General features: G+C 44.8%; 6 protein-coding genes across 9 annotated transcripts in view; 2 read left to right on the forward strand and 4 right to left on the reverse strand.

The window, feature by feature from the left end:
- Window positions 1–86: 86 nt before the first annotated feature.
- On the reverse strand, window positions 87–2,272 carry LOC117142571 (amidophosphoribosyltransferase). 2 transcript variants are annotated; one of them, XM_033306639.1, is made up of 2 exons: window positions 2,169–2,272; window positions 87–2,088 (listed from the first exon to the last, which is right to left on the reverse strand). In XM_033306639.1, exon 2 carries the CDS (start codon window positions 2,082–2,084, stop codon window positions 459–461), a length of 1,626 nt encoding a protein of 541 aa, XP_033162530.1. In that variant the 5' UTR covers window positions 2,085–2,088; window positions 2,169–2,272; the 3' UTR covers window positions 87–458. The 2 variants fall into 2 exon arrangements, with proteins under 2 accessions (XP_033162530.1, XP_033162529.1); XM_033306638.1 differs by having other exon boundaries at window positions 87–2,091.
- Window positions 2,273–2,730: 458 nt separating this feature from the next.
- Window positions 2,731–3,824, reverse strand: LOC117145171 (putative riboflavin kinase). Its single transcript, XM_033310720.1, has 3 exons — window positions 3,723–3,824; window positions 3,442–3,656; window positions 2,731–3,377 (listed from the first exon to the last, which is right to left on the reverse strand). The coding sequence occupies exons 1-3, from the start codon at window positions 3,740–3,742 to the stop codon at window positions 3,001–3,003; spliced, it is 612 nt and encodes a 203-aa protein (XP_033166611.1). The 5' UTR covers window positions 3,743–3,824; the 3' UTR covers window positions 2,731–3,000.
- A 535-nt stretch (window positions 3,825–4,359) lies between these two features.
- On the forward strand, window positions 4,360–6,992 carry LOC117142781 (uncharacterized zinc finger protein CG2678). Its single transcript, XM_033306971.1, has 5 exons — window positions 4,360–5,069; window positions 5,135–5,632; window positions 5,952–6,023; window positions 6,097–6,171; window positions 6,449–6,992. The coding sequence occupies exons 1-5, from the start codon at window positions 4,522–4,524 to the stop codon at window positions 6,774–6,776; spliced, it is 1,521 nt and encodes a 506-aa protein (XP_033162862.1). The 5' UTR covers window positions 4,360–4,521; the 3' UTR covers window positions 6,777–6,992.
- Window positions 6,993–7,124: 132 nt separating this feature from the next.
- Window positions 7,125–10,997, reverse strand: LOC117142778 (transcription termination factor 2). 2 transcript variants are annotated; one of them, XM_033306967.1, is made up of 6 exons: window positions 10,751–10,997; window positions 10,430–10,690; window positions 9,976–10,373; window positions 8,420–9,844; window positions 7,494–8,356; window positions 7,125–7,439 (listed from the first exon to the last, which is right to left on the reverse strand). In XM_033306967.1, the coding sequence occupies exons 1-6, from the start codon at window positions 10,761–10,763 to the stop codon at window positions 7,436–7,438; spliced, it is 2,964 nt and encodes a 987-aa protein (XP_033162858.1). In that variant the 5' UTR covers window positions 10,764–10,997; the 3' UTR covers window positions 7,125–7,435. The 2 variants fall into 2 exon arrangements, with proteins under 2 accessions (XP_033162858.1, XP_033162857.1); XM_033306966.1 differs by having other exon boundaries at window positions 7,125–8,356.
- A 96-nt stretch (window positions 10,998–11,093) lies between these two features.
- LOC117142777 (transcription termination factor 2) lies at window positions 11,094–15,492 on the forward strand. The gene is made up of 5 exons (XM_033306965.1): window positions 11,094–11,226; window positions 11,288–12,477; window positions 12,771–13,095; window positions 13,158–14,014; window positions 14,079–15,492. Exons 1-5 carry the CDS (start codon window positions 11,157–11,159, stop codon window positions 14,841–14,843), a joined length of 3,207 nt encoding a protein of 1,068 aa, XP_033162856.1. The 5' UTR covers window positions 11,094–11,156; the 3' UTR covers window positions 14,844–15,492.
- An 89-nt stretch (window positions 15,493–15,581) lies between these two features.
- Window positions 15,582–23,318, reverse strand: part of LOC117142779 (protein doublesex) — a 41,966-nt gene continuing 34,229 nt past the window's right edge. For both annotated transcript variants that reach the window (XM_033306968.1, XM_033306969.1), the window contains exons 4-5: window positions 20,581–21,103; window positions 15,582–15,975 (exon numbers count right to left, since the gene is read on the reverse strand). In XM_033306968.1, coding sequence (XP_033162859.1) covers window positions 20,640–21,103 — 464 coding nt within the window. In that variant the 3' untranslated portion in view covers window positions 15,582–15,975; window positions 20,581–20,639. The remainder of the gene's footprint in view (window positions 15,976–20,580; window positions 21,104–23,318) is intronic.

The following is a 23,318-nucleotide window of genomic DNA, read 5'->3' on the forward strand; positions in this document are numbered from 1 at the left end:
GCACCTTGGAGTAAACTGCTCGATATCATGCACGTAATTTCATATCTTCCATGGCTTCGCATGCAGAGAAAATATAGTCTGGTTAGTTAATAGTCTAAGTGTCTTTATTATTGGCATTTGCAAAGAACAAATTTTAGTGATATTCAAGATGGGCAACAAAGAGTTATGTATTTTGTACTATGAGTAAAGTTCCAGAGGCATAACCAGACTTAAATCGGTGTCTTTTAGCTTGGGGAAGCACGTGAGCTGCTTACTTAAGATCTAACAAGATAGAGTGTAAATAGGAATGGGTGGGCTGTAATGCTAGATAAGCTAAATGCAAAATTTGTGACAGTAATTCCGAGCCCTCTATGGCTATTTATACTGCGATTTTTGTTGTTTCGTAGTGGGCAATTGCGGGCAAAACTGGTTTCCAAAAGTCTTTTTCGACTTTTAGCTATCATGAGCTTCAATCGGTATCACCAGCTCAGCTCATCGGGCAGCCCACCGGGATATTCGCCAGTGAGACAGGCGGTGCAGTGGCCCGTTGCCTTGGATTTACTATCGCCTGCATCGCGGTGCTTTAGCTGGACAGCCTCCACTAGTCCCTCCACACTAAGATAAGCCAGACTGTCGGCGCCCACATGCCTAGCTAGTTGGTCGGGGTTCAGCTTGTTGGCAATCAATTCCTCTCGAGTCGGAATATTTATACCCATATAGCATGGGTACTGCAGCGGCGGGCTGGCAATGCGGATGTGCACCTCCCGGGCGCCTGCATCCCGCAGCAACTTGATTATTGGTCCAATGGTGTTGCCGCGCACGATGGAATCGTCTATCAGGACCAATCTCTTGCCAGCCACGTTCTCGGATAGGGCTCCGAACTTCTTGGCTACTCCCAACTGCCGCAGCCGGGTAGAGGGTTGAATGAATGTCCGTCCCACGTAGCGATTCCTGCAGAGAACCTCGGCAAATTCAATGCCAGACTCACGGGCATAGCCATGCGCCGCCGCTGTGCCAGACTCGGGAACGGAACTCACGATATCCGCCTCCACTGGAGCCTCTCGCCACAGCTGCCGGCCGCACTGCAGCCTCACTGTGTACACCATCTGACCCTCGAAGATGCTGTCTCCGCGGGCGAAGTAAACGTACTCAAATATACAAAACGCCATGCGCTTGAAGTCGGGCCTTTCCACAATGTCCACCGTGCGGTAGCCACTACGCGACAGCTCCACTATCTCTCCGGGTTCCACTTCGCGAACGTATCTGGCGCCGATCGACAGGAAGCCGCAGCTCTCACTGGACACCACCCAACCATCGGCAGGTGTGTCTGAGTTATTGCCGTGCCCAGCATTGATGGGCACTATCTTGCCAATGCACAGCGGCCTATTTCCATAGGTGTCCCTCACGGCGTAGATTTTGTCCTTTAGCATGATGACCAGCGAGTAGGAGAGCGGCGCCAGCATCATGAAATGCCTGATCCTGGCTGGCCAGTTGGGTCCATCCAGTTCGGAAACATCCTCCGGAGCGCAGCACAGGGACTGGGCGATCAACTCACTGTCGCTGTGCGTGGATAAGCCCACGCCTCTGGCCAAAACCTCCCTCCTCAGAGATTCGTTGTTAACAAGCTCACCATTGTGGGCCAGGGCCAATGCGCCATGGGTCGTATGCACCACAAAGGGCTGGCAGTTGACCACTCCGGATCCGCCGGCGGTCGAGTAGCGCGTATGACCGATGCCCAGGTTGCCACGAAGCTTCTTCATGGAGTCGTCGTTGAACAGGGTGCTGATCATACCCATGCCTTTGTGCACGTTGAAGTTCTTGGAGCACTTGCCTTCGCTGGTCGCTATGCCCGCGGACTCCTGGCCGCGATGCTGCAGTGCCACCAGTCCCAAACAGATCACGTGTGCAATGTCCATTTGGGTGGGCCAATCTCCGCATGCGATGGCCCCGAAAACACCGCATTCGTGCGTCAAACCGGTTAGCTCCTTGCTGGCCGAAATGGATTCCGATTCCATGCTGGAGGTCACCGCCTCAGCTGGTTCCACCTGTTGTTGCTCGACCACGCGCACATGTTGTTGTTGTTGTTGCTGCTGAGGCGCTGACATGTTGCTGCTGGAAAATAGGTGCAATATGCTGGTTGAAGGCAACTGATTGCAGGCAGTGGCGCAGTTGACGCTGATCTGATTTACCTGCTGGTTTACGCAACGGTTTTATACAAGAAAAATCCTCGCACGCTCGCACGCGCAGCTTAGTTTTTCCCGAATCGGTCGAGATCAAGCCCAATATCGATCGGTCGCTGATATCGATAGTTCGTGGTGCTGCTAGATCGATAGCATTCTGTAGTCTGTATTTTCAAATTGGAATTTTAACTAATTTGAATATTTAATAGATACTATTTCCAATTAAACTGTTTGTTAAAACAAAAAAAATATAAACGTTATAATATGATTTTATTCTTTGATGTATAACCAATAAACCAAAATATGACCAATAAAAATAAATAAAAAACTTTAAATTGAATTAGTTTATTTGCTAAATTCAAATGAATTAAAAATTGTATGTATATATATTTAACGGGTTTCTTAACACGTAAGCAATTAAAACCAGAAATAACAAAAATAATTGACTCGTAACATATATAAATAATAATTAACTACATGTGTTTACAAATTGCGAATTCCTTCGCTGCAATCCGTCAATAAAAACGCCATTAAGAGATAAATATATTAGAAAAAATGCACAGCAGGAAAATTTTTACAAAAACAGTTTCGTTTATACATTTGATAAGTATCAAACCGAAATGCGATTGGTTCATTTTGTTGGTGTCATTATGAGCAGTAGGAATTTAATGAAAACGGTTAGCTTAAGTACTTGATTCGATTTTCGAATTCCGCTTTGTAAATCGCGCAAATTCAGAGATAAGATAACTGATGGAATAACTATTTCGAAGCACAAGCCGTGCGAAGATTAGTAGTGTGTCCTCCAGCGAAGCCTCCTTTTCCAGACTGACCTACGCCATCGCTATTTTGACGAGCAGAGCTTCTCCGTAAAGTACGGAGCCTCCTTCAGCTTGGCCTTGTCCGCCTCGTCGAGGAACGCTTTGGCCTGCTCGATGTCCCCGCGGATGGCGGCAATCAGTGATTCCAGGGAGTCGAAACTGCGTTCCGGTCGCAGGTAGCCCACAATGCATATTTTGAGTGTCTGGCCGTAAAGGTCACAGTTGAAGTCGTGCAGCATGTGCGTCTCCACGCTCTTCTCCTTGTTGTTGTAGAAGGGATTCCAGCCGACGCTGAGGACCATCTTGTGCACGGGTCCATTATCCACGTTCGCCCAGCCGTAGTACGCGCCAGTGGGCAGGGATTCCGGCAGCGATTTCACCACCTCCAGCGGAAAGTTAGCTAACAAGTGGTTTGGTTATCAATTAGCAATGACCTTCGCGCTTCGCCTATCGTCGCCACCAACCTGTTGGGATGCCCAGCTCTTTGGAGCCGCGTCCGAAGCCCCGGACAATCTCGCCCCCAGCGAACAGAGGCAGTTGGCTCAGCATTTCCCAGATTTCCTTGCAATCTGACCCAGATCTGCTGTGCTGGCGCTTGAAATGAATCTCAGGGGCCAACGGGCGGTTGATTTGCGGTATTCTCTGCGACCGCAAAGCGCTGCGGGCCAATTTATCGAGTCTGGTAAGGAGTCAAGCGGGGTTTTCTACAGAGTACGTATGTTGTGATTGCCGCGTAGCCACTCACATAACTATTCCTCGTTCCATTGATCGGCATAATATTCATAAACACACAGACAAATTTTCCGCATTCATAAAGCGAATCAGCTGTTGCCGTCGGGCTGCCAACCTGTTTCATTTATACAGTACTGTCAATTAGCGATATTTTCTTACTAGATATTTACATAAATTGTAAAAAACTGATTTATATTTAAGCACATTTTTGTTTTAATTAATAGGATTTTGGTTTTAATTTAATGGATAATTAATATAATTGGATTGATTTTATAATTTTATTGGCGGCTTAAAACATATTTAAAGCTTTATTTCCCGTGAATAGTTTTTATTGGTTCTATTGAATATTTAGAGATAATTGAAAGACTTAATATTTTTAAAACCATATTTCATTAATAAATTATCAGATGTTTTGTGATAGTACTTTCCCAAAATAAATAGAAAACCAAATCACAATTAAATTACAATAAAAGCCAGCGTGTCTGATAAATATTTTTTTTAACACAAATTCCTTTAATGTGAACACTTAATAAAAAAAATTTAAAAATACTGAGTGCGTCTGCGGATTTCTTTCCAGTTCCAGTTATCATCCAGGTCTTCAAAAAGAGAACACTAACACTTTTGTGGAAAGAGAAATCGATCGCTCTCTTCGAAAAATGTGCCGTTTTTTCATGTGAATTACGAGCAATAACTGTGAAATTAGCGAAACGGGACTATTAGTTTGCAAAACAAGGCCAATGTCCATGGTCAATTCATAAGATGTCGTAAACTGTTCTTTTATTGAAAAATATTGTATTTGGTTGCTGATTAAGATGATGAAGAGCGCGAAGAACGTGTGCCGGACTTGCATGGACGAGACCGGCACCCTGGTAGACATATTCGCAAATGTCCGGGATCCTGTGCTCGACGAGCCGGAGATGAGCCTCTCGCACATCCTGGCCAGGTGCACCGACCGTCCAGTGAAACGCGGCGACCTGCTGCCGCAGTTCATCTGCGTGTCCTGCGTCGTAGCCGTCCAGAATGCTTTCCGGTTCAAGTGGCAGAGCGAGCAGAGCTACCAGCACTTCCTCCGCGTCCTAAACCAGTCGAGTTCTCCGGAAAACCAAGTGCAGTTAGCTGCTAGTAATGAGGATGAGAATCAAACCCAGAAAATGCTGCTCAAAAGCGATCGTCAACAGGATAAGCATCAAATGGGAAAAACGCAGCAATCAGAAGATGATCCAAGTCAAAAACAAACACTCCAAACAGAGCTCCAAGAGAAAAATGAAGATGGGTTACCGGAGCCCTTCACCCCGCAACGTCGCAAGCGGACTTGTCGCACTGAAGATCACCAAGACATAATCCCAAAGGAATCTCCAAGGTAAACATTTTGTTATAAATATCAAACGCAGACTCAGGATAGACATATATATTTCCGATTTTCAGAAGTACCAAAATGATGATACCACAGGTGCGCTGCGATGCCGATGGCTACTACAACTGCCCGCAGTGCTCTAAGAGGTTTTCTTCCCAGACCAAGTTAAGGACCCACATCAGCGATCAGTGCAACAGGTGTCCCTACTGCCCACTCTCATATATGCACAAAGCGAATCTGAAGCGGCATTTACAAAACCACCTAAGCAAGCCGGAGCACAAGTGCGGCCACTGCTCGAAGGCTTTCGTGCGAAAAGATCACCTTAAAAGGCACCTGCGCACCCACGACAGTGACGGTCCGCTCTCCTGCAGCCAGTGCTCGGCGGTATTCATCGAGTACGCTCAGCTGGAAATCCATCGCAGAGAGCACAAACAAGGGCCGGGCCCTTCAAAATCCGAGTCCACAAAGGAACCTGACTCGGAGGACAGCGATCAAGCGGAGGATCTGAACCCAAAGTGCACTAAGAACACCTTCAATGGCACGTCCAGCAGTCCAACTATGCTTAAGCCGTGAGTTTGGAACTCCACTAGTCTTATGTAGTCTGTATATTCTAGTTCCGCTGACAAATGTGTAATGAGCGAAGGTCGCGTATTACCCCTGTATTATCCCAATCGGAATCACTATCCGAGTTCGCAATCTCATATCAGTCCGTCACCGTTTGTCTTTTTTTCCGTCTGTCTGTTCGCAGAGATCTCTGGAATATTAAACTCTTGAATATTAAGTTTTCATGTTTGTTTCAGACCTCTTAAAAGCCAACAAACAGACATTACAGCCCTAAAACTGTGTTCCTTTTAAAATTTTGTCTTAATGTATTTATTCCTTTACTAGAATTGTCGACGATAGCCATTTCGCCAAAGAAAATTTGAATAATCACAATATTTTTACACCACGAGGGTTGCGGTGAGTATTAGTCTGGAGATATTGAATCTGTTATCCTTCTGCAATGAAATATTTACCAACTACACTTTTTTAGCGGCAGGGAGCTCAAGAAACGTGATGAAGTCCTTTCTGGTACCACTCAGGATGAAGGTGACCGCAAAAAAAAAGAGTAAGCACATTGTTGTCAATGGATATCCATTCCAAACTTTAAAATTGTATACCCGTTACTCGATAAGTAATAGAGAGGTTAACTAGTAGAAGGAAATAATAATCCGCCCGTCTGCGTGTCCGTAAGAACACCGGGATCCCGGTAACTATAGGAGCAAAATCCCTAAGATTTAGTGAAATTTAAAAAAAAACCCTCGCACTTTCACTAGCTGAGTAAGTGGTATCTGATAGTCGAGGGAATCGACTAATGTCATTTGCTTTTATTTATTTATCAACAGGAAACCGAAATGCGATCTTTGCCTAAAGAAGTTCAGTAGTGTATACGCCCTGAAGCGGCATATGCTTACTCACAATCGTCAACCTGATATTAGGAAATGTACCTATTGTTCCGAGGAGTTCCACACAGAAGAACATCTCAAGAGGCACGAGCGTGGTCACACGGGAGATTTGTTTCGTTGCGAATTTTGCTCATTGGTATTTGTAGATGTTAACTACTTGCAAAAGCACAAAAAACGCATTCACAGCAACAACGTAATAGCGATGCAGAAGATCATGTCCAAACGGATGACTACCGGTTTTAATATTGAAAAGCAGCCATTGAATTAAGCATATTAATATATGTGGAAGAATAATGAACGATTTATTATTCATTATAATTATAATGACCGTAGGTCTGAACATCTGTTTTTGATGCTTACTTTGCATTTCCTTAATTAGTTTAAGTTTTGCCCTAATGAATTTCACTTGAAATATGATTCTTTTACTTTCATAAGCATAATATTATTTAAGTTTCGCTTTAAGAACACAATTTATCCTTTTTTTTATTTTATATTTATTAAGTGAAGAATCCGTACATCATAATATTGTATTTTAACATCACAGGGTGGAGAAATATTCTTAAGAATTACAAAACACTAAGAAATTTTACTGAAAATAATTAAACAATCGATTAATCTCTGCGGTCTATTTATTGCTTCTTTATATATGTATATATGTGGTTTTGGAAGGTCTAACGGAAAAATAGACAAAAAGAATGATCCAAACATCATGATAACAATTCGTTTGATTTATTATTAGCACGTTTGGTTCTTAATATAGAAAAAACAGAATATATATATACTTTTATTCTTATAGGAAATACGATTATATCAAACGTAACGTATAACCTTAAAGGTAGTCTGTGTTTTATTAAAACACAATTGAAAACAAACTCATTCGCTTAAAGGCACTTTGGTGAAGTTGTAAAGCTTTTGTATGCGAGCATTTTAACTGAAAACAAAAAACATAAACATCTTAAAACAAATTCAAATACTTCGGACTCACATCTCGAGGAGTTTCTTTAGCTCCGCGAGGTTGAGACCACCGCCAACACATCTGGACACTTCTTCTCCTTCCTCTGGAAGCACAACTTTTGCAATTTCTAGCTTGCAATCTTGCAGAGATTTAATTCGTTGCTCTACAGTGTCCTGGCACATGTAGCGGTAGATGAAGGTAGGCTTTGTTTGACCATATCGATAGATGCGGTCCTGAGCCTGTCGCTCCAGCTGCGGGTTCCAGTGGAGGTCTACAATTAGCATATGATTGGCCACGTTCAGATTCAGTCCCACTCCGCCAGCGGTGAGGGAGAGTAGCAGAACGCGCTTGTCATTATTCGCATTAAAGTCTCGCACCACAATCTCGCGTTCTTTGGCGGTCAGCTGGCCATTAAAGTCAAGTGTTTCCCATGATAGATCCTGCAGTCGTTTACGGATGATGGCGAGATAGCTCACCCACTGAGATGTTACAATGATTTTGTCATTGGTGCCTGTGAGGATTTCCTCTAGCTTATCAATGATCAGCTTTAGTTTGGCAGAAGGGCGTATGAACTGAAAGATGGGATTCTGGGGATTGAGCAGTTTAAGAGCTCTGGCAGTATCTAGTTGATCCTCAAAGGAACCAGCCGATGGTAGGTCATCACTTGAATCCCACGGCACATAATCCTCCTTAATTTCATCTTTTATGACTTCCAACTTGAAATTGCCATGTCTTCTAGTACTATCCTCCTCGTCACAAGAGTCATCCCCGCTAGCGGATTCATAAAACTTATCCAACTCTGAAAGGACATCTATCTTGAGCTGGCCCTCTACGTCTGAGGCATCACCCTTCACGTTCTGGACGTCCTCGGCGGCCAAAGTACCACGCAGCATCTGACGAAAGATGTTGATTATGATTATGTGGGGTGTGATAAAGTGAGATATGTATATATTTACCCCAATCATTAGTCCCGGATGGCAACAAAACTGTCGTAGCCGCAGCAGTAGCACCAGGATATAAATACCGAGGATCTTTTCCCCTGGATTGTAGCCAAGCGACTTAAGGAATCTCTCGTAGATCTCGTTGTACCTTTCGTCGGATATCTGTTCGGTTATAAACTGTGGGGTTCTTTCCAGAGCGTAATAATTTAAATCACTGTTGCCCTTCTCGCGTTGGAGCAGGAACTGTGTAAAGATTTTTTTGGATATCGCAGACAGGATCTGGTATACGGCCATTTCAGTTTTCGATAGCTGTACGCATATGAGTTCAATCTTAAGGGTAGGCAGCGCAGGCATGTCGCCAGATGCCTGTAGCTTTTGCTTTGTCCTGCGCAACATTAGTGGTTTTATAATCAAGTTAAGTCGGCGATGTCCGAGCATGCTTTCGTTTAGGTTCTTTTTCCACTGCTGGAGGTCCTGAAAGTTTGGTACATTTAGAAACCGCAGCAGGGCGAACACATCGACGCCCCGATTCTGGACAGGAGTTCCAGTCAGGGCCCAATGACAACGCGCCCGCAACTGGCATACAGACATACAGCAGTTGGTTTTAGGATTCCGAATGATGTGAGCCTCGTCGAGGATCACGCGGTTCCAGTGCACGGCGAACAGCGGAGAAGCGTTTCCATATCGCCTAAACTCGATTACTACGAGATTATACGAGGTAATGACTAAATCATAGCTCCTGAATGCCTCTATTCCGATTTTACGGCGATTGGGTCCGTGAAAGGTCAGCACCCTGATGGCATTTTGCGCCACCTTGGAGGCCACTTCATGGGCCCACTGACACATGACGCTCATGGGGCAAACAACTAATGTGTTTGCCGAGGGATAGCGACCGTTTGTAAAGTGCTCCTCCTCTTCGTCCGAACTGAAAAACTCTGGATCGGGAGTCTTTGATAGCTGATCGTTCTGTTCATACTCCACTACAGCTTTGTCTCTGTCATCGTTATCATCATCATCATCATCCAAAATTCGAAATGGGTTGATTTTTTTAGTCTTCGCGTGGGAGGTGCGATTCTCCGGCGGCTCGTACTGCTCCTCCTCTCCAGACTCTTCTTCATCATCAAACATGCTGATTTTACGGTTTTTCTTACGATATATTCGATTATACTCCTGAGTCCACTTTAACTTCAAGGCCTGCTGCTTTTCTTCTCGTTTCCTGTTCTTAGTTCCCTCCGAAGCCAAGATTAGGGCTATCATAGATATAGTTTTTCCCAGGCCCATGTCGTCGGCAAGGATTCCTCCACAGATTTTCTGGCGCTCACGGAATTGCATCCATTTCAAGCCAGACTGCTGATGCTTTAGCAGGCGCACCAACAGCAAAGCGGGTTGCTTTTCCAGGTCATCGATTGTAGGACGTGGGTGAATGGGCTCATACAGGGTCTGGAATAGGGCGTATTTAAAGATTTAAAAATATACAATTTATAGGCGTACTAATAAAACCCATTAAAGCGATTAATCCAATTAAGGTTAAGGTTAAGGTGTACAATAGATCTTTAAAGTCAGTATTTTACCTTTAGGCTGTCGATTATGTTGCTCTTGTGCTGATAGAACTGCGCCGCAGTGTGGTTGGCCTTTTGCCGATAGCGGTTCAGCCCGGAGTACAAATTGCTCCACTTGGGCTGCTCGGTCTGGTCCACCAGTTCCGAGTCATCTTCGATCTTGATCTCCTGTTGGTCCTCCCGCACCCGCAACGTGTCTAGGAATTCGCCCAGCGCCTCCAGGCGGGCATTGAGCTTCTGCAGGCGCAACTTTAAATCGCAGAGCTCCTTGGTGTCGGACGCGTTCTCCTCCAGTTGCCGCTGCTGCTGCTCCATTGTGAGTATCTTTTGCACCAGCTGATCGATCTGTGCTTTTTTTTCGTTATACTCCGAAGCACTGACAAAAATTGCACATTCGTTGTCGGCATATTCTGTTGGGACAAGGTCGAGGTAAGTAAGAAGAAGTGGCATTGTTCCAGGTCCTTACCTCCTGACAATTCGAAACTGTCAGCTGGCTCGGGCTCCATCCGGTTGTTAATTTCACCAGAGCTGTCCGGCAAGGGGACGCCGCTCAGGTCTTGAATGCTGCTCGATTGTTCGTGGATTTCGTTCGTATCTGATGGTGAAGATGATTCCATTGGGTATATTGGAGTGCTTCCATACCTGGATGAGGTATTATTCAAGCTCCAGATCACAGATGAACTGCAACACGGCGGCGAGTTCGATCTCGAGCACGGACTCCGTGGAACTGAAAACGAGTCGATTAGGAAGGAAGAACAAAAAAGTAAATGCTTTTCGGAAAACCTACAATCTAATTCCATTTGAAAACTTAAAGCTCAAAAGGCGAAGCGACAAGTTAAATGTTGCATTAAATCTTTTAAAGTAAACGCCGGGTAATCGATAAGCGATGTTAAAAGGTGCAAGATAACCGATAATTTCCTTGTGGACCGTTCACACTGTGGACAGATGATACCAACATATATGTAGTTGTCTCGATTTTTTATGTTTAAAGTATTTGACTTTTGATGACTAAAACGAATGTTTCTTTTAGTAAGCATTTTGCCACATTACAGTCTACAAAATATATCCGGCACGACCTTCTGTTCTCTAAAATATCGATAGTTTGTGGCATTCTTTTGATCAGGTGGCATCTCCATTCTGAAATAAATGGCGCTGATTTACAAGCATTTTTCGTAAAAAACCTGTAGCTTAAAATGTCCAGTGAAAGCAGCCAGTATTATAGTGACGAGGAGGAAGACTCGCTGGTGAACAACTCGAGTTTGGGTGAGTAATTTCTTGAGCGCTTGTGGTTTGATTCATATCATTTACTTAACATGCTATACAGGCCGATCAAGGAAATCCTCGCGGCTCAGCAAATCTTCGCGAGTCAGCAAATCGTCGCGACTCAGCAAATCCTCGCGCCCTAGCAGCGCTGGCGTGGTTATAGATGAAACGGAATCAGAGGAGGAGGAGTCCCAGTCGAGTGAGTCTGCGGAATCCGATAAGTCCGGTGAGTCCGAGAACTCGCAGAATACCCAGGAGTCTGAAGACTCTAAGGACGACAGCTTTCGTCCGTCCGCTAGGAACTTTAAGAGAAAGCCCTTAAGAGGAATTCCCTCCGATAGCGAGGATGAGGACGACGAGCTGGAACAGCGCGCTTTGTCACCCAGCACCCGCATGAGCATCACTGGGGTGCGGCCTCAGGATCTCAGCGATGACGACAGCGAGATCGAGTACAGCGATGAAGTTCAGGAGGCGCCCGCGAAGGCACCCACTGCCGAAGCGGTCGTGCCGCGCTACACAACACAGTTTGCTGGTAATATACAGAACGACCTCCATTCGACGATTGGCGCTGCGGATTCTGAGGTCTTGGACGACTCCAGTGGCAGTGATGTGCTCATACTAAGCAACAAGGAGACACCAATTGAGATATTATCCAGCACAGACGACGATGCCACCACCAATAAGGAAAACATGTCCGACCCGCCGTTTGTACGCTCATCAAAGTCTTTGTCGCCCAGAAGCAGTGCCGCCGCTCCGGTGGTCAAGACAAGCAAGAATCTCAGTCAGCCAACAATACAGGCGGTTCTTAAGCAAAAGACTTCTCCTGCCGCTCCACGTCGATCTGGGATTAAGAGCGAGGACCAGAAGGTGGTCAGCCAGGCGGTCTACGATGACGAGATGCGTAAGCTGGCCGAAAAGCGCGCACAGGTAAGCGATGCAGAGAAGCTCTTCGAGAAAGTGGCCCACAAGCTGCCCGACAAGGGCAGCCAGATTAGGAAGCGCATTGACACCCTGCGCCGTGAGCTCGAAATGGACGCGCAGTGGGCTACCCAACTAAGAGTTCAGCAGAGTAATGTGCCCGCGGTCAGAGTGGTCAAGCCAACACTAAATCCACCCAGAGCTCCATCAATCGATACTCCTGACTGGGATGAGTTGTCGGAGGCAGTCAATGAAATAAAGCCCGTCTACACGGGAGCCCAAGGAATGGCCACGTTTAACAACCAGAAGGCACTGACCCTGGAATCGCTAAAGGTAAGGTTAATAGAGATGTAAAGTTCGTCGAATATATAGTCTTAGGATGTATTTTCAAGTCCTCTGCAATTATTGCTAGTACCTAAAAACCAAGACTATCTTTTGCCTTTGTTCATGTGATGAGTCAGAACGGATATCTGAGATGCGTGCTCATACTTGGGAGTCGCTGGGCACGAGTTACTGTGCGGTGGCTGTCCAAGAGCAGGCCATGATTAAAACCTCGAATACTGAATAAGTGATTCGTGAAAAATGATTTTAGATATGTGCACAGCAATTAATGGGTGTTTTTGTAGGACCTCCACGTCTCACTCAAGGACCTTCCTGGACCCGAAGTGCTCGCAGAGGATCCTGTTGGCCTGAAGGTATCGCTTATGAACCACCAAAAGCACGCCTTAGCCTGGATGGCCTGGCGCGAACGTCAACTACCTCGGGGAGGAATCCTGGCGGACGATATGGGTTTGGGCAAGACTCTAACCATGATCTCGTCTGTCCTGGCGTGCAAAAATGGCCAGGAGATGACCGAGGGCAAAGATGAGAGCAGCGACAGCGACAGTGAGGATGATAAAAATAAGAAGCGAAAAAGCGTGGTCGGATGGAAATCCAAGGGCCGTAAAGATAGTAAGTCGCAATAGCATCATATTAGTGGCGATTATATATTAAATTGTCTTTACACTTTTCAGCGCATAGGGGCGGCACATTGGTGGTGTGCCCTGCCAGCTTGCTGCGTCAGTGGGAGAGCGAGGTGGAGTCGAAGGTTGCGCGTCATAAGCTGACCGTTTGCGTGCACCATGGCAACAATCGGGAGACGAAGGGAAAGCACCTTCGAACTTACGACATTGTGGTGACAACCTACCAAATTGTGGCGCGGGAGCACAAGAACTTGAGTGCTGTGTTTGGCGTCAAGTGGCGTCGGATCATTTTGGATGAGGCGCACGTGGTGCGCAATCACAAGTCGCAGTCGTCATTGGCGGTGTGTGATTTACGTGGCAAATATCGTTGGGCATTGACTGGCACTCCTATTCAAAACAAGGAACTGGATGTCTATGCCCTGCTGAAGTTCTTGCGCTGCTCGCCATTTGATGATTTACACACGTGGAAGAAGTGGATTGACAACAAGAGCGCTGGAGGGCAAAACCGGCTTAATCTGCTAATGAAGTCACTAATGCTAAGGCGCACCAAAGCACAGTTGCAATCGGACGGCAAGCTGAACAGCTTGCCCAATAAAGAGTTGCGCCTGATCGAGATCTCGCTGGACAAGGAGGAGATGAATGTATACCAAACTGTAATGACATATTCTAGGACACTCTTCGCTCAGTTTCTCCATCAGCGCGCCGAGAGAGAAACTGATTTTAATTATAGAAGCGATGCCAATAAACCGACCTACAATCAAATTAAAGATCCCAATGGGGCATATTACAAAATGCACGAAAAGTTTGCCAGAATGGCCGGAAGCAAAAAGGAGGTAAAATCTCATGATATTTTGGTGTTACTGCTGCGTCTTCGACAAATTTGCTGTCATCCTGGACTCATCGATGCGGTGAGTTGGATTAAAAAATAGTTACATTACCATAATTTCAACTGTCCAAAAAAATTTTTTTTAGATGCTGGATGGAGAGGAATCCCAAAGCATGGGAGACCACAGTAGTGACAGCGATACACCCGAAATCGATTTGTTGGCCCAGCTCAATAAACTCGCAATTACGGACACCTCCACCGATGGTCAGCAATCGGTTGCCAATGCAGGTGACGACGGTCCTCCGCTATTGCCGGATGAAGCCCGCATAGCCAAGGCATCCAAGAATCTGCTGAAACGCAGCAACCCGGTATTTAATCTGCATCGTCCCTCTTCAAAAATTAACATGGTGATACAAATCCTTAAGACAACGATTCTGAAAAGCTCGGACGACAAGGCCATAGTAGTATCTCAGTGGACTTCAGTGTTGGACATTCTTCGCGACCATTTGAGTAAGGATGGTGTGGCGACCTTATCTTTAAACGGTACCATTCCGGTCAAAAACCGTCAGGACATTGTTAATGAGTTCAACGATCGCAACAATCAGAAGCGCGTTCTCTTGCTTTCCCTTACTGCTGGCGGTGTGGGTTTGAACCTGATTGGTGCCAACCACCTGTTGCTCTTGGATCTGCACTGGAATCCCCAGTTGGAGGCACAGGCCCAGGACCGTATATACCGCGTTGGCCAAAAAAAGAACGTGATCATTTATAAGTTTATGTGCGTGGACACAGTTGAGCAGCGGATCAAAGCATTGCAAGATAAAAAATTGGATCTTGCCGATGGTGTCCTTACAGGCGCCAAAGTTAGCTCTAAACTTACTATAGATGACCTTAAAGGTTTGTTTGGAATGTGAGCTTGCTTTTAACGATTCCGATTTTATCAACTTACATACTTACGTTTTTGTCGTTTTGCGAATGCATTCCATAGAACACCGTTTTATGTTTATTTACAGCGAAATATTTATTCAAGATTAATGTAAATTTTCTTAATGTTTTCATTTCTTTGTTTCAAAGCTTTGTATTAAAATTAACTAGAATACCATTTAAGTTGTTTGGTGATTTATAATGAGTTCCATTAAAATTGAAATGTGTTCTACTGTTTTAATATCCTAATTTAATTATTCGCGTTTTCTGTCTAAGCGGATACAATCGAATTCCACTACAATGTGAATAGCATAACATATTTGGTTTTTGTCAAACTGTACAAAAGAAATCTTTGAAAATGTAAAGGAAACATCATATTCCTAAGTTTAGAAAAGTACGCTACACTATTTCCAGATCAGCCAGATCAGTTCTCGTTCTCACGAAGTAATAATAAACCGCATGCTTTCTTCACATAGCAGCGCACAGCCCAAGAAAAATGTAATGTATGTATTCTAAAGAGTAAAGTAAAGAGGGATTATGTTGTAGGCTGATAATCGCATATCAATTACACATGTTTTATGTATACTCGTATAGAACAATTTTGAATAAAGTGATCTGATAATCTTTTCGTTTCCCAAATTGCTTGCTGTTAAATAATGGTTTCGAATCGAAGTGCTCAAGCTTAGGACTAAAAGTTGTTAATTATGTAGTCGTGCCTATTTAAGGTTTAAGATGTTTTTAGTTCGTGCTGATCGATATTAAGTTCTTGATTATTTCCTTGAAGAACAAGTTTTTAAAATAACTAATATACAATACATGTGTACTCGAAGAGCTACTATTTATCGATTTTTATAATAACTCGTGGTGGAGCTTAGTTCACTGTTTTATGCTTGTTTATTTTAATTGTTTGAGATCAATTGGAAAAGTTTTTCGGGGATTACACTTTGATAGTCTACATGTATAGGATTTTAGGATTTTCACATTTCGCTGGAATTATTTTAAGCCTGGTTAAATATTAAATAACATTCCGCAGAAGCCGCAGGTTTCTTCCACGCGGCGCTAATTAGCGTCATCTATTTTTTATTGATCTCCAGTGAAGATGCTGCTGCTACTTAATTATCGCTGTGGACGAACAAAAAGAAGTGAATTATATTAGTTGGCCGGGATTAGTGAGCGGGCTTGTTAATTAGTTTGAAATTCAATATTGCATTTGCAACATGCCGCTTTCGCGAGTGCCGCATAAAACCATTTTTAAAGCCAATGATCCCAGTGCGTCCATATGGGTGCACTGTCTCGGCCATAAAGCCCATTAAAATCATTGTAATGTCCGACAGTCAGTCAAAGCCAGCTGAGGCGTAGAGCCCACCAAGTTATCCTGGCCACCTCACCTTTACCTGCCCGTGTCCTCGGGACTCTTGAGCAATGAGCTGCGCTCCGGCGCTCGTAAAAGCAAATTTTATAGCCACCGTTGCCCACGGACGGACCAAGTGGCCAGGGATGGAGGGATCGGAGTGGCTCGGATTGGATGGGATGGGATGGTGCGGCAGCTAGGTCCGCACAATATGGGAAGCAGCTGGGTCCCGACCCGAGAGCTTGATTTTTATAATGCGAAATGTGATTTTTACGACGCGTTTTAAGATAATGCTGCAGGCGCTGAAACTTGATTCCCGATTCGTTTTGCCTGATTTCTAATTGTCGCAGTCATTTGAGCTCAAGGCAACATTGGAAACCACTTCGCCCCCACCCAGCGCATAAAGTTCCTTGAGGGCATTGAACACAGTCAATGAACAATGAGATGTAAGCCGTAAACAAATAAATAAATAAGCAAATTCAAAGCATGGAATGGCTTTCCTGAGTTCTAAATGAAATTTGAAAAATTCTTTTTTGAGGACTCACAGAATTATGAGAGATTTAGCTACTTTTTACACTACAAACTTGAAATCAAATAGATCTACTGTTGCATTGGACAAAGGACCCTATTCTTTTGGCCATAGAGTACACCCTATTCCCTGTACTTCTGGAGTTTAGCGGCTTAATGTGTTTTTTATTTGCCTTTGCAGTTTGAGTCGAGTTTTACGATTGCCTCGAAAAAGTTTCCACTGAAAAAGGAGTAGCTGCAAATGATTTTCGAGCCCCTTGAGTTAAGCTGACTGCGGCTCAGCTCGTTTCGGATTGGTTTGCTTTGGTTTCTGGTTTTGTATACTCCATTCAGCCATCCATCCATCCCATCCATCCATACATTATTGTTTATTTTTTAATAATGCGTGTCCACTAAAAGCCGAAAAAGAAGAGGAAGCGTAACGCGGCTCCATAAACAACGAAGGGCGCTCAGCACGCAAGTCGTCGAAGAACAATAAACACGAACCCCGAAAATCCAATGACTGTGCTCCGTCCAGCGGATTGAAAGTGTCGTGGCTGGGTATGTGGATGTGGACTTGGATCGGGATCTCGAGGAGGAGGAGCTGCCCAAGTGGGGCAGCGCAAGGGCGAAGTGTTAGGGCGAAATTTGAGCAGCGTAAGCTGAAACCGAAACCAAAGCTGAAAACTCGAGCCGCGCTCGCTAAAAACTATAACATTTTTCGTTTTATTCCCTTATTTTGTTGTGTTTTATTTTTATGGCCAGCACTGCATTTATTGCGACAGCCCCCGGGTATCGAGAGCAGGCGACGATGACGATGATGACTGGGGGGCATTAAAAGCGGACGGATTTACTCCTTTCTTTAATGGCAACTCAGCGGAAATTAGAAATCGGCGGAAATGTACGGCAACGATAATATTCAAAATATATTGTATAATGTTTGTTGTACATTTATGCTCAGTCTTAAGGTCTTTCGGAGCGAACTGGATGGGGGGCACTACAAAGTAGTTGCCCGGGCAAATGAACCGGAAGTCTGATGCGGCTTACAATCTTGCTGCGAGATCCGCAGTTGGAGTTGATCAGTATGAAGATGATCGATGTCCTGACACTGATATACCCTTCATTTCTGTTTATAATACTTGCATCACTATAAAAGGCAGTTCGCGTAGTGACGAAGCACAGCATGAAGAATGTTAAATAAAAACAAAAAATAATCATTTAAAATCTACTGCACCAATATTAATCGAAACTGTTAATCTAAAGAGAATAAACCTAACTAAATTACTTATATAGCTATATAGAGATTAGGGTAAGCCTATCTCTTTCCAACTCAGTGCCTAAAACTTGTCGGCCATGTTAATGAGTCACTTTGATGTTTGTGGTGGCACATTCACTCGGAAGACGGAAATCTTTGATGGAAGCACTTTTTATACCTCTGCCTGTTCGCCAGATACTTTTGAAGTGCCAAAGATTCAGTTAATTAAACGCAAGTGCAGAAAACCCACAAAAAAGTGCTAAAGCAAATTAGTTAGCTAATATATTTAGACCAAAAAAATAAGACAGCCGATGGCCGTCAAATATTTTCCCAGTGCATTGGGAGCACCGGTGAAAAGGTGCGGAGGATTGTCTAGGAACTTGCGCGGTAGCAAATGGAAACAAAATATCGTAAAACGGAAACTTATGCATTTATTGCCATTTTTGCCAGGGCAACAAAAGCGAGTTGCAGCGGAATTGAAGTGCCATTCGAAAGGATATTTGCTCCTTGTGTGCGTTTGTTCTTGGCGAAATGAAACGCATTGTGGAAATGCTGCTCGCAGGATCTCCCCAAGGCTCGTAAAAGTTTTCGGTATTGTTTGCCCGCTTTTATGGTTTTGAGTTTTGCCCAAAATAATTGTTTGCTGCTGCCAATGCATTTGCTTCGCCTTTTCTCGACCGACTCTTTTTAATAAGTTTGATTCGGCCAATCCCCGTCACAGAGTTAAACGAACTTTGCGATAGTTTTACGAGTTGGAGATCCAACCGCCCGACTTTGTAGTCTCGCCCTCTCAAAGGGAACATTTAATTGCAGTTCTAGGCTTAGAAAGGGGCAGAATTGTTGGCCAGAGAAAAAATATTTTCACGCAGCTATCGTGCGATTCAGTTATGTTTCGGTTTTACGATGCAGAGCCATAAAAACAGAATGCTGCACTGCGTCCGTGTCCGCGTCCCTTTGAAGCTGGAATAAATATGCCACAGGAGTGCGGCGAGAGGTGACAGGAGTTGGCAGTTCGGGCGATTGGGAGTTGGGGTTTTTAATGGGCGCAAAACAATCGAAGGGCCACGAATGCGCACAGTTTCTAGACAAGATTTAGATGCCAATTCGGCGCGCTTTCATAATTCTGCAATGCGAATATTTTATTACCTTGGACGAGACCAAAACATTGAAATATGCATTCTGAAGTGTCGTCTTCGCGGTTTGCCAGCGTGAATCGTAAAACAGGAAACCGAGTGAGAAAAGAAGACTGGCGAAGCGTATGTTTTGATGTTTGGATGGGAGGATGCCCGTCCTCCAAGCACCACACCCGAATCCCCCTTTCCATCATCGATGGTGCGGGGGGCAAGTGGGGAAGCCCTTGCCGCTGCTGGCGCCACTTGAGTTTTTAATTAAGGCAAATCGCTTAGCAAAACAAAAGGCTACAAAATGCTCAAACGCTGGGAACAAAACACCAGCTCGTCTTGCCCATCTCGATGGAAATATAAACAAAAATGCCAATGACAGCAGCATGGAAATTCAACACCCGACCGCCCGCCTGCCCCTTGCCGAATTAAGCAACTGCATCAGCAGCAGGAGCACACCAAGAAAATGCCGAAAATGTGGAAAATGCTTCAATTGTCAGGCGGAGCAGGCGGTGCGAGATTAGGGGGCGTGGCACGTCGGGCCAAGAGGAATTGTTTTTCATCTCGAGCGCTTTTGTTGCCCACGTTGCAGTCATCAGGACAAATGATGAAAAAGCCATTGCATACTTTCGTGCGCAGCCCGGAAGTGCAGCCAGCAGCAACACACTCGACCTCTCGCCTGCAACCGGAAATGGGGATGGAAAGGGATCCGGGCCAGAAACCAGGAAGCAGGGACCAGGGACCAGGGACCGAGACTGAAAACAGCCAGCCAACCCAAATTGTGAACATAAAACTATGCTGCGAAATTGATTTGATTAAAGGCAATGCGCCTGGGCCGGCATGCGAAATGAGCTGCAAGTGTGAAAGCGGAAACGGAAACTTTTCGGGTATTGGTACTAATGCTGGGCTAAGTTTAAGATTTTACTTTAGTTCTCGACGCTATTGAGTTAAACAACTGAGTAGCTAGCCAAATGCGCAACCAAAAACAATCTACACAGAGAGTTGGAATGTTTTTGCCACGACTGAAACTATAATTTCTTGAAGCGCCAACAAATTATCATATCATATTCATAAATTCATATCATTATATTCTTGATTCTGGCAATAAAATGCACTCAATTTACTAATATCTTGCGGATTCTAAGGACAGCACATACTGCTTTGTGGCTTTTAGTGAGCAAACAGTCATTCAAGACAAAATCTTTGTACCCAATATATATCTGAAAAATGTTGAGGTATTTCTGTTCCTCGATTTCAATACATCTGTGGTAAATGTTTAATCGGAACACAAGGTATTAAAAGTAATGGTGAGAACGTAAGGTTCCATTCTATATTGATTGGCGAAAGAATAGATAAATGTTAACATTATATCATTATATCTTGGATCTTAAAACAGATTTGTTAGTTTATTGTTTAATAATATATGCTGGTAAAGGTTCTCTAAAGTGTAAAAATGTTTAAATTGAAACTTGTAGAACAATGTGGTTACTTACACGAAGAGGACAGCGGCCGCTGCTGCTGCTGCCACTGCGGCAGCAACGTTGCGATACTGCTACGTGGCAGCCGTGGAGCTGACCAGGTGGTGGCCGTGGTGGTAGGCTCCGTTGCTGCTGCTGTGCGCCGGTGGCGGCGGGGGCGGAGTGGTGGGCGTGGCCGAGCGCGATCTCTGCCGGCGGCTGAGTGTGGGCGTGGGCGTGGAGGAGGTGGTGGCCATCGTGGTGACCATTGTGGGCGAGGCCGCGGAGTGGACGGTGCCATTGCTGCTGCCCGGTCGCGAGGGCTTTTGGTTGTGGGCAGCCGATGGTCCACTGGGACTGCTCGGGGAGCGGCTGAGGGCCAGCGGCTCTGGAGTCGGTGGACAAATCTGGGTGAGCGGCAGATGGGTGAAGTGCGCCCCATAGCGACCCTGTTCGATGCTCGGGTAGGTCAGGTACATGGGCGCCCCGTTCACCAGGGCCATCGGGGTGTAGTAGTTGTAGTAGATCTGCGCTACAGTGCGATTTATTTCCACTCGAGCTGGGGATTAACAGAAGTTATGCGATTAAAACTGGGCAGATGCATGTTTTGAATCCAAAATAATTGAAAGCACCTGAAAAATTGTGAAATTTTCGGGATTACTTATTCGTTATACACAATGCACAAAGGAACACTTATACTAATGGTATAATTATAAAACTGTTCTATATTATTTCTATATTTAGACTATAAAATGGGCTAATAAATTCTTTCTTTTCTTAATGTCATGTACTTTTATAGTATACAAGATTCGTTTGGTTTAAAATTTTTTCTGATAGTCGAGGACCTTAACTATAGTGTGCCTTAACTATAACTCTTTTTCGTGATTAATTAAATATAGTTTTACAAATGAGAACAAAAAATAAATGGGTTCACTTTCCGGAACCCACCTTAATAACTTAAACATAATCCAGTGATTGCTTGACGGTATACCACATCGTTAATTTAACACACTTTTTATGGAAAATAGAGCAGAGCAGTTTAAAGCTGGGGCTGGCGGCCATGGCATTAACTGTGGCCGCACTTAATGTCTATGCCACCCGACCGAGATGTGCGCCATTTTGGAAGGCACATGAGGAACCTGGGGTTCCAGTTCCCCAGGCCCGGACTCCAAGCACGGGCCCACCTATGGCCCCGGAATGCACTTTATGTGCAACCTTCGCACGGTGCTCACATAATAAACCCTCCGCTGCTCCCTCCAAAGTGCCACGCCCCCAGATCGACGACCGCATCCCGCTTCCAGTCCCAGTTGGAGCTTCGGCTGGCTAGAGCCTTTGTCTTCCGCTGACTCCCCGCCTTATCTGCGTGGCAAAAACTTTTCAAAATTTTACTGCTTGCTGCAACATCAAAATGCCAAGTTTTTACGATTACGCTGCTGCTGCTGCTGCAATTTTACTTAATTTTAATGGGATTTTTTCTTCCGCCAACTGCAGAATGCATTAAACAGGGCCAGAGCATACGAGAGAGAATTACGCATGAGCGTGCCTCCCCTTCCATGGGCAGGGGAGTTCCCTCCTCGGAGGACGCACAAGTATCGAAGTGGAAGGAGTGGAATCGGTGGAGTTCGAGTCGGAGGTACAGTCAATGCCAGACCCAGACCCAACCTAGTCGCAACTAATGCCGCCCGCCCATTGTGCGATTTGACGAAATAATAAAAAGTCGTAAAAAGTTGTGACCCAGGTTGCTGATGGATGGAGCGGGTCAGGGTACGGAGCAAGTTCAGCTGCCCTCCAGCCCGGGCATTTTGGTACTTGTTAATATATAGCTAACTCTCATTGGGTTTGTCCATAAACCGAGTCTCGGGCTCGGGTTAATTAGAGGAATGCATTTTCGAACAGGTTTGGCTTGGCCAGGAAGGGAAGTGACGACCTTTCAATCCGATTCCTGACTTGATGTAATCGAATAAGTCAAGTGAAAATTGCATATGGTGTTTTCACTGTTATTGCTGCACAAGGAAATCATTTCTAAGGCATAAGCTTTTCAAGTTGGTCGAATTATTGGTTACATATGTACCCACAAATTAGTTACTGTTAACTATATTGTTCAAAGTCTATGCTATGATTTGATTGCATTGGTTAAAATGTTACTGGTTTTTCAATGTTATTAAAATAGTAGTAAACTATTTGATGACCTCGTTTAATCCGTAATCTTTCTAACCCTTCGTTTAAAGAAACTAGTTTTGCTTGCTCCATCCAAAGGTCTATAATCTAAGCTTTTGCAGGCCACAAAACCTCGACAATAAGTTTCCAGTCGAATTGACTGGTTGATGGAGGAAGAAAGCGGGTCAAGACAGTTTCGGGGTAACTATGTCCAGTGCGGTCCAGCCCGATTGCGCTGGAATCCTTTATGACAAACTGCTTGCTTATTATTTAGCGAGGACCAGGACGGACCGTGGCCATGATGAATCTAGATTGCATGGCTATGCATGTGGATCAGATGTCTGGCACAAGTGGCAGCTTGTAAGTCGTGGGGCAGTAAAAATGACAGTAGCGAAACTTGGAGGCAAACGGGGAGCGGTCGCGAAGCGGAGTGGAGTGGAAGTTGACGCTGCACAAATATTTTACGATCCGCCCACAATATGAAGTCGTAAAGTTGGAAATTTTTGCTTCCTGCTGCCGCTCGGTCTGCGCTTTCCTATAGTTTTTAATAAGCATTGGTAAATGTTTGGGATGAAAGTGGCAAGGAATTTGTTCTAGACTCGTTGAGCCGAGCTGAG

Source organism: Drosophila mauritiana, chromosome 3R (genome assembly GCF_004382145.1).
Source record: "Drosophila mauritiana strain mau12 chromosome 3R, ASM438214v1, whole genome shotgun sequence".
NCBI lineage: Eukaryota > Metazoa > Arthropoda > Insecta > Diptera > Drosophilidae > Drosophila > Drosophila mauritiana.